The 8,665-nt window shown below is 43.0% G+C and overlaps 1 protein-coding gene across 1 annotated transcript; it reads right to left on the minus strand.

Annotated features, from left to right (window-relative positions):
* Positions 1 to 204: 204 nt before the first annotated feature.
* LOC119420273 (adenylosuccinate synthetase isozyme 2-like) lies at positions 205 to 4,398 on the minus strand. Its single transcript, XM_037687661.1, has 8 exons — positions 4,150 to 4,398; positions 3,583 to 3,685; positions 2,763 to 2,831; positions 2,554 to 2,604; positions 2,416 to 2,482; positions 2,197 to 2,304; positions 407 to 488; positions 205 to 216 (listed from the first exon to the last, which is right to left on the minus strand). The coding sequence occupies exons 1-8, from the start codon at positions 4,381 to 4,383 to the stop codon at positions 205 to 207; spliced, it is 726 nt and encodes a 241-aa protein (XP_037543589.1). The 5' UTR covers positions 4,384 to 4,398.
* Positions 4,399 to 8,665: the final 4,267 nt, after the last annotated feature.

An 8,665-nucleotide genomic window follows, 5' to 3' on the forward strand; every position in this document is an offset into this window, starting at 1 on the left:
GACAGCGCACACACACACACACACACACACACACACACACACACACACACACACACACACACACACACACACACACACACAAAGTGTTGGGCTTCATGGCACCAGTGACACAACAGTGACCAAGTCTGTCTTTTATATAAAGTTGGAAAAAGCACTTTGGTTTTCTGAGTTTGTGGAAGATAAAACTTTAGATTTTTATTTATTTTAGAAACTAGACTGGGGAAAAATAGGAGAAGGGGACTGAAATCATGAATGTTTTTCTAGACTTTAGTGTTTTTCCATATTAATCCAGACCTGGAAAGAACTAAAACCAAATCGTTTTAGGACTATGTGGGGACGCTGCTAAAACTCAGAAATCCAGGGAACAGCGTGAAACACAGAAAAATGTTTTCAAGGCCGTCCTCACCTTCAGCTGCTGCAGCTCCCCGTCGATGTCGACGTTTAGGTTTGGATACATCGTAAGGAAATGTTCTGCCAACACCCGGAACCTGCAGTCGGGACAGAGATTCAGAACTCACACCTGCTCAGATTCACCACCTTTAACTTTCACAAACAGAAGTAAAACACCAGGAGAGCTCTGATCTGTTTTACAGACGAGTGTCGCCCCCTGCTGGCAGCAGAAACACATTAACTCCAACCTCCAGACAGAAAGAAAACTGCTTTTAATAATAATGACTTGTTTTTAAAACTATTGTGCAAAATTATGACTAAACTACGTTTTTTTAAATGCATTTTAACAAAACTAAGAATATACATGTTCAAGAAGAGCTGTTCTTCACAGAATGACCAAAAAAATTTAAAACATTTTTACAAATGGGGGGTAAAAAATAAATAAATACAGTAAATGTCACATGAACCTTATTACTGGGTATTTTCTACAGGAATACAACCGTCCACTTTTCCATTACTTGTCATTTACATAAAATCTACAGTTATCTGTGAGCAGGAGCATCAGCAGCTAGCTGTAGCACTTCTGACAGGAACATACTGAATCTGCTACAATAACAGGAAGGTGAAAGAGTGATGTGAAGGGTTAAATCATAATTCTACTGTTAGGTGTGAAGACGAGGTCACTGTTTGGAAGTGGATCAGATGTTGTCAGCCTGCTGATACGATCCGAGTTGAGATGTTTTTAATCAACTTCAGTCTTTGAAGTGGTTCCTGTAAACACGCATATTTAAACGTTTAAACTCATTTTCTTGCAGGACTGACCCCAGGTTGCTCTGGAATTGCTTCCACGCACACGACACAAGCTCAGCTTCTCTGTTGCAGGTCCAAATGTGTGCAAAGACTAAGAGTCACCACTGCATGACATACTGGTTTTAAGTCTTGTTTAAAAACACTTATTCCCAGGCCTTCAAACCCAGAGTTATTTTTATATTTCTAGTCTTTTAGTGTTTATATCTGTGGATTTATGTATTATACGTCCTTTGCTTGTTGTTTTGTTGTACAGCACTTTGGCTGGCCTTGTTGTGTTTAAGTGCTTTATAAATAACGTGGTATAGTGTGGAAGAGCTACAGATAGCTGCTGCTGCAGCCATGTTCATCCCAATAATCCCAGTCTTCTGCGTGTAACCTGACCGTGATGTGAAGATTTAAAGTTTTCACATAAAACACAACTTTGGAAATTTGAGTCTTTTTCAGGTGGCAAACAAATCCACCTACAACAGGTAAGACATTGATGTTCCTAACCTTTCTACAGAACTCAACGTTAAAAGATTGATAGAAGCATGACACTCGCAGCTCTGTTTATTGTGCTCTGACTGTGACAAACACCGTTAACTGTTCATATAAACAGAGACGCAGTAAATAAAGATAACCTGAGCTGCTTACAAACCTCACAACGCTCATCACGTTCCCTGGTTTAGTTTTTATCCACAGCTGCGTGTCAGAACAAAGATGCTCCGGGAAAAAAATTGCTTTAACATCACAGTTCAGTGACACTTAAAAAAACATGTCAACAGCAGAGTGAAGCGCTGCTGTTTCAAAGTTGTTTTCTTGCTGCTTTAACTCGTAAAAAGGAACGACTGGTCACTTTACTAAAACAAATTCCTAAAACGACACTTCTGAGCATTTTTACTTTCACAAAGTCTATCCAAACATTGATTTAAGAATCATATCAGCATCTCGTGACGGATAAGAGCGACCTGGTTCACAGAGGAAGGAAGGAAAAAAACAAACTTTAAATGAACTCACTTGTCCTCGAAAACCTTGAAATCGGAGACGAGGTCACAGACGCGCAGACCGTTGCGAGCAGCTTTGGACGAGTAGGCAGGACCGATACCTTTCTTAGTGGTTCCCAAACTGGAAAACAAACAAACCTTTTTTTAAATTTAAACAACTTTATAAACACTAAACCCACTGCTGCTCTTGAATATCACTGAAGCAGAAGCGGTTCGTGGATAAAAGCTGTACTTTTTGCCTTCCTGCTGCTGCCTCTGCTGCTCCTGGATTCCATCAACAGCTTGATGGAAGTTGAACACTGGCGGAGGACAGAGCAAACCATGAACACAAAGAACTCCTTTAAATGAATAAAACAAGAAGCAAACGCACCGATGTGGGCCCGGTCAGAAATCTTTAACCTCTGCTCCCATCCTTGTAGCCCTGCGGTAAATAAAACAAAACTTCTCTGTGATGTTTTGTTTCTGCTAATGCACATTTTCATTACTTCTATGACTTCAACATGATTAATACGTTTTATAAACAGGTTTATAAATAGATTTCTGCCCAAAAACGGCAAAAAAAAAAACATGACATTTTACCTTTTCCTTTATGCAAGTTTTTCTCAGCCTCTTCAAACAGACCTGGTAGGTGGATCACAACTCCATTACCTGCAATAAGAAATTATACTGTTAACAATAAATTAATTAAATTCATTGAAGGAATATCACCTGCTTTAAAATAAGTACGAAGAGACAAGACAGTTTCAGCCGCTTTGGTTCAACCTCATTTGTTGTTAGCTCTTAGAATATGTGTTGAGGATGACTATCAGCTACCACCACATCAAACGAGAGGTAAACATCTGTAAAACTAAGTGCGAGCCATATTCGTGTTGACTAATGTCGTCATTAGGCTTCGGCAGCCATCTTTACCTGGGTTAACTCTAAAGGCACAAATAGAAGCACATCCACTGATTACTTTTCTGCGAGGTTTGTTCATTTCCAGCCAGTCGGTTAGTTTGCCAACACGTCGAGACACGAACAGATGCACCTTTCACCTTTGAGTGATAATTAAGGAAACCACTCAAATATGTGCAACCTGCTGATGTTTCAACAGGACTGCTGTGCTTTCTCGTGTTCGTTAAACTGAAAACAGCTGAACGCCACAACGGTCAGTAGTCCTCTGCGAAGTGGACTCCATTTATTGAGTCCACTTCGCTCAAACTGGGTCAGCGTGGCGGCTGCAGTTCTCTGCTAAACCCAACAGACCGTGCGCTACAGATTTACGATCTGTTCCTTCACAACCGGACCGTTGGAGCTGCCTGCGGTGCTTCTGATGTGCACGCCCGTGTTTTTATTGCTTCGTTATGATCTTGGCTCGCACTGCTCTCTCTTTGTCTGGAAAGTCAAAAGCCTTGTGTACCGATGAAGGAGAGGGCCTTCTTGTTGAGCACTCCGCTGGGCAGCAGGTGGAAGTCGTACTCCACAGAGTCCACCACCACAGTGTGTCCTGCATTGTTTCCTCCCTGCAGAAAGCACAAAACACTTTGAACTGGTTTACAAAGAGACAAGGCTCAGTGGCGTGCTCTTTCACAAAGGATTTGTACAGACCGGCTTTCCAGCTGTGTTTTCAAGAGAAACAAGACGACATGAGATCTTATCTACATGTCACAGAGACAGATGTGAAGACAGGACAGCTGGATGATCAGCCACACACGTCGATGGTTTGCACAACTCTACATCATTATTCATTAGTTATCATTATCATTATTAGTGTGGAGGTTTCACTTCACTATGTCTGTCACTGAAACCCCCCCAAAACACGAGGAATCGTTGCTAACGTGACTTTAGCTCCTCCACATCCGGGAGGTCAGAGGAGGTTGTCGGAACAAGTCGTGACCGTGGATCCCAAACATGACACCGTTCGTTTGAAGAAAACACACTCGGTGCTGACGAGAACAAAAGGTGAGCTTGAAGCGGCAGCGCGTACCTGACACCTGCAAACAATGTCCGCATCCATGGCGAGCAGGTCGACCACTTTTCCTTTGCCCTCGTCGCCCCACTGAGCTCCGAGCACCACGGTCACTTTGTTCTGGGGCTCCTTCGGGGTGCGAAGCGACGAGTCCGGCTGGACGCTCTCCCTCGGCCGTTTGACGACCGGCTCCCCGTTCAGGGCGACGGACTGCTGTCCGTTAAGGTTAGCCATGTTGCTGTCGGATGCCATGCTGCCGTTCTCGCGGTGAATATCGTTTTACCGCGTTCTCCCGGCTCTGAGGGGGAAGTGTTGTCTTCCGGTGCGCCGCAAGATGGCGGTGTCTCCTGTGATACACCGCGAGACTGACCGTTACTTGTGTTGTCCTTTTTAAAAGTTATAGTCGACGCCTAATTTAAAGAAAATGACACTTGGATTGCAATATACGTTATGTTAAAGACACTCTTTTCAAATGTTCGCACGAGCCGCGAAGGGCTCTTGAACGTTATATGAGTCAGTCAACGGGACTTCCGGGTTTGGTGATGGGAATTTTATCTCGTTTCCGGGATTCGAATATTTTGACTCAATTCACCAAAAAGAGCCGACTCAATAATCAAGCCCAAAAAAAAAAAAGAAAAAGAGCGGACTCTTTTAGCTCCCAAAAGGTTTTTCCTTTATGTCCTGATGCATGCTCAGTTATCCAGGTAGATTCAATTCAAAAATACTTTATTAATCCCAGAGGGAAATTATTTGTTGTAGTAACTTGTTGTCCTCATTTCATTAAGAGATGTTATAGATACTGATGGCTGTAGACAGGAAGGATCTCTTGTAAAGGTCCATCCCACAGTGGATCCTAAAAAATTGGCTGCAGATGCCGTGCGATCCGTCCACCCAGACTGCTGGCCTCTCGGTTCCCCCGGGCTGTAGGACCACCCGAATGCCGGGCAGAACTCCTCCCAGTGCGATGGCCACTCCTCCCAGCAGTCTGCCGAGCTCCTCGTCGCTGCGGGCAACCAACTGTAGGTGCTGAGGGACGATCCTATCCTTCCACTGTCGTGATCCGTGTTTCCTGCTAGTTCCAGGATCTCAGTGGTCAGGCACTCAAGCACAGCTGGCAAGTAGATGAGAATGCATCCATAGAACATCCTTTTCAACTCATTTGAGATGTGGGGCTGTAGTTGAGATATTATTTGAGCTTTTGAGATGTTAATCAGCTGCTGCTTGTAGAAAACTGCCTTGTTACCATGGTTACGCATCATAACAAATGTCCAAAACTAAAAAAGTTTCAGTAAAAATCCTTCCAGCTGCACAACATCTGATACCAGAGGAAACAATCATCCAAAAAATGTGATCTACATCCAGCAAAAGAGGAGTTAAAGTTTCCAAAAGCAAAATCTCAGAATGAAAGTAACAAAACTGCTCCAACATGCAGCCACCTTGAGCGGCGCAATCAGGATCAAGATCAGGGCTGTCCAAATGTTTTCATGTGTGGGCCAAAACAATCAAGATGAAAGGACTCGTGGTCTACAAAAATATGAATTTAACTCACAATGTGAAAAATATTTTGGAGAAAGGACAAAAGTTTACTGATTTTAGTGGAGAAATTGTTTTAAATTGTTGAAGATCCGGGCAGCACGGTGGCGCAACTGGTAGAGCTCTCAGCGCGCAGGTCTCTGGTTCAAACCCCGGTCCTGGGGCCTTTCTGGGTGGAGTTTGCATGTTCTCTCCGTGCATGCGTGGGTTTACTCCGAGCACTCCAGTTTCCTCCCACAGACCAAAAACATGCATGTTAGGCTGATTGGTAACTCTAAATTGTCCCTAGGTGTGAGTGAGAGAGTGAATGGTTGTTTGTCTCTATGTGTCCCTGTGATGGACTTGCGACCTGTCCAGGGTGTACCCCGCCCCTGGCACAATGATTGCCGGACATGGGCACCGGCGATCCTTGTGACCCAAAATGGAAGAAGCGGGTAAAAGATAATTGATGGATGGATATTGTAGATCCAAAATATTAAAAGCCTCATAATCACTTTGTTTTTTATTTATTAAAAAGGATTTGATTTATTTGATTTGATGGGTGAGGGCAGCACGGTGGCGCAACTGGTAGAGCTGCTGCCTCTCAGCGAGCAGGTCCCTGGTTCAAACCCCGGTCCAGGGGCCTTTCTGGGTGGAGTTTGCATGTTCTCTCCGTGCATGCGTGGGTTTTCTCCGGGTACTCCGGTTTCCTCCCACAGACCAAAAACATGCATGTTAGGCTGATTGGTAACTCTAAATTGTCCCTAGGTGTGAGTGAGAGAGTGAATGGTTGTTTGTCTCGTTTGTCTCTATGTGTCCCTGTGATGGACTGGAGACCTATCCAGGGTGTACCCCGCCCCTCGCACAGTGATTGCTGGACATGGGCACCGGCGACCCCCGTGACCCAAAATGGAATAAGCGGGTAAAGTTAATGGATGGATGGATGGATGGATGGATGGATGAATGGATTTGATGGGTTTATGTTTGTTTTTTGCTTGTGTTTGGAAAGTTCATTTTAGTCTGTTCTCAGCTTCAAAAGTGTAAATTGAGTAACTGTCCTTTTAAACAGGGATCAATCTGCCTTATGGACCATGTACGGCCCAAAAGGCTGATCGAAGTTCTGAAACATCGTCCAGCTGTCAGTCGCTACAACAGATTCAAAGAATGTTTGATAAAGTTGATCAACTCGTATGTAGATGATACCAAGTTATATTTTACATTTATAAATGTCCACTTACCCTCTTTATTATTATATCAACTGCAATATTTAGCCAACTTTAATGAATCATTATCCAAAAGTTTCCTTTCTGGTAGAGATCAGTAAAGGTTTTTGGTGCTTTGTACCATGAAGTGAAAATAAAAATATTATTGCCAAAAGTTTGTATTTGGTTTAATATTGCTCATTTTGAGAATATTGTTTTTCATCTGTTTTGCTGATAAACCTAAACATTATATTAAAAAAAAAGAGGATTACCAACTAATTTGCAAAAAGTCTGCATCGACCTGTTAAGCCTGCTGGCCAAAATGATACCATTCTTAAACTGCAGTTGTGGACCACACTAAATCACTCCAAGGGCCGCAAATGGCCCTCGGGCCACACTTTGGGCGTGAGAGGTAGATAAATCTAACAATGTTGAGTCAGGACTATGGATTCTTTGTTGTTGAAACGTTTCGTCAGAAGTTTTTTGGATAAAAGATGAAACGTTTCAACAAAGAAGAATCCGTCCAGAAGACCTGACTCAACTTTGTTAGGTATTTCCTTTAGTTGTTTTCTTTTGGCTGCTCCTTTCTGCAGGACTCAATTGTTTTATGTGGAATGTCCTTGATGCAAACTAGGCTAAAATCTGAAGCCTCAGGATTACTACGGCACTGACCACTTATAATCTTAATCTTACTTATATTGTATATTAATGTCAGGTTTATACATTTCATTAGAATGTGTCCATACATGCATAGAAAACAAAAGGGCATTGGCAGTTGGTGGCACGGAGAGGCAGCAGCCTTGAAAAAATATCTTTCCACCTCAGTACCACTTTATTTGTTGGCTATAGTTAATATATGTTTGTACAATAACCACAAAACTTTAATCTATACCCTAACTCCATGATTTAGAGTTCACACACACACCCCTTTTTGAATTTCATAACAATATTACCTGCCAGCAGGACCTGGAAATTTCACTTGCAGAGCCAGTTTCACAGATTATAAATAATAATTAAAGCTGCAAGCAGCATTGAAGACCCTCGCAGCAAAGCGCCACTCCGGCCTTACGACGACCGCGGGAGCTCCAGCGACTCCGCCCAGTCGCCATCGCAAATGCTCTCGCGCCCGTCCCGCGCCCGTTCACCGGGGTGTGCATTCGCCGACCTTCGACATCACCTGCGACCGCGGGTGCTCCAGCAACACCTCCCAGTCACCATCACGAACGCTGTCATGCCATTCCCGCACGCGTCTACCAGGGTGTGCATATGCCTAAACTTTGCTATCGCCTTCCTCCCATATCAATATGAGAGGGGGCGCACTTGAGTCATATGTTAAACCACAATTTCAATGTGTTTAGACGTGGTCACCTATTATGCACCAATAATCTGGTTCCGATCGGATGATAATTCACTGAGATATAACTGTTGGAATAATCTAGGGCGTGCACTTGAGTCAAAAGTTAAACAACAATACAAATGTGTCTAGAAGTGCTCACTAATGACGCACTCAAAATGTGGTGCAGATCGGATGATATATCACTAAGATATAACTTTTAGAATAATCTAGGGGGTGCTCAGGAGTAAAATATTTAACAACAATCCCAATGTGTCTAGAATAGTTCACTGATCACGCACAATAAATCTGGTACAGATTGGACGATATATAACTGAGATATTACTGATGGAATAATGTAGGGGGCACAATGGAGTCCAATGTTAAAGAACAATACCATTGTGTCTAGAAGTGGTAAGTGATCATCCACAATAAATTTGGTACATATTGGATGATATATCACTGAGATATAACCGATTAAATAATC

The sequence above is a fragment of the Nematolebias whitei genome, chromosome 14, assembly GCF_014905685.2.
Source record: "Nematolebias whitei isolate Nwh7 chromosome 14, NemWhi1, whole genome shotgun sequence".
In the NCBI taxonomy this organism is placed as follows: domain Eukaryota; kingdom Metazoa; phylum Chordata; class Actinopteri; order Cyprinodontiformes; family Rivulidae; genus Nematolebias; species Nematolebias whitei.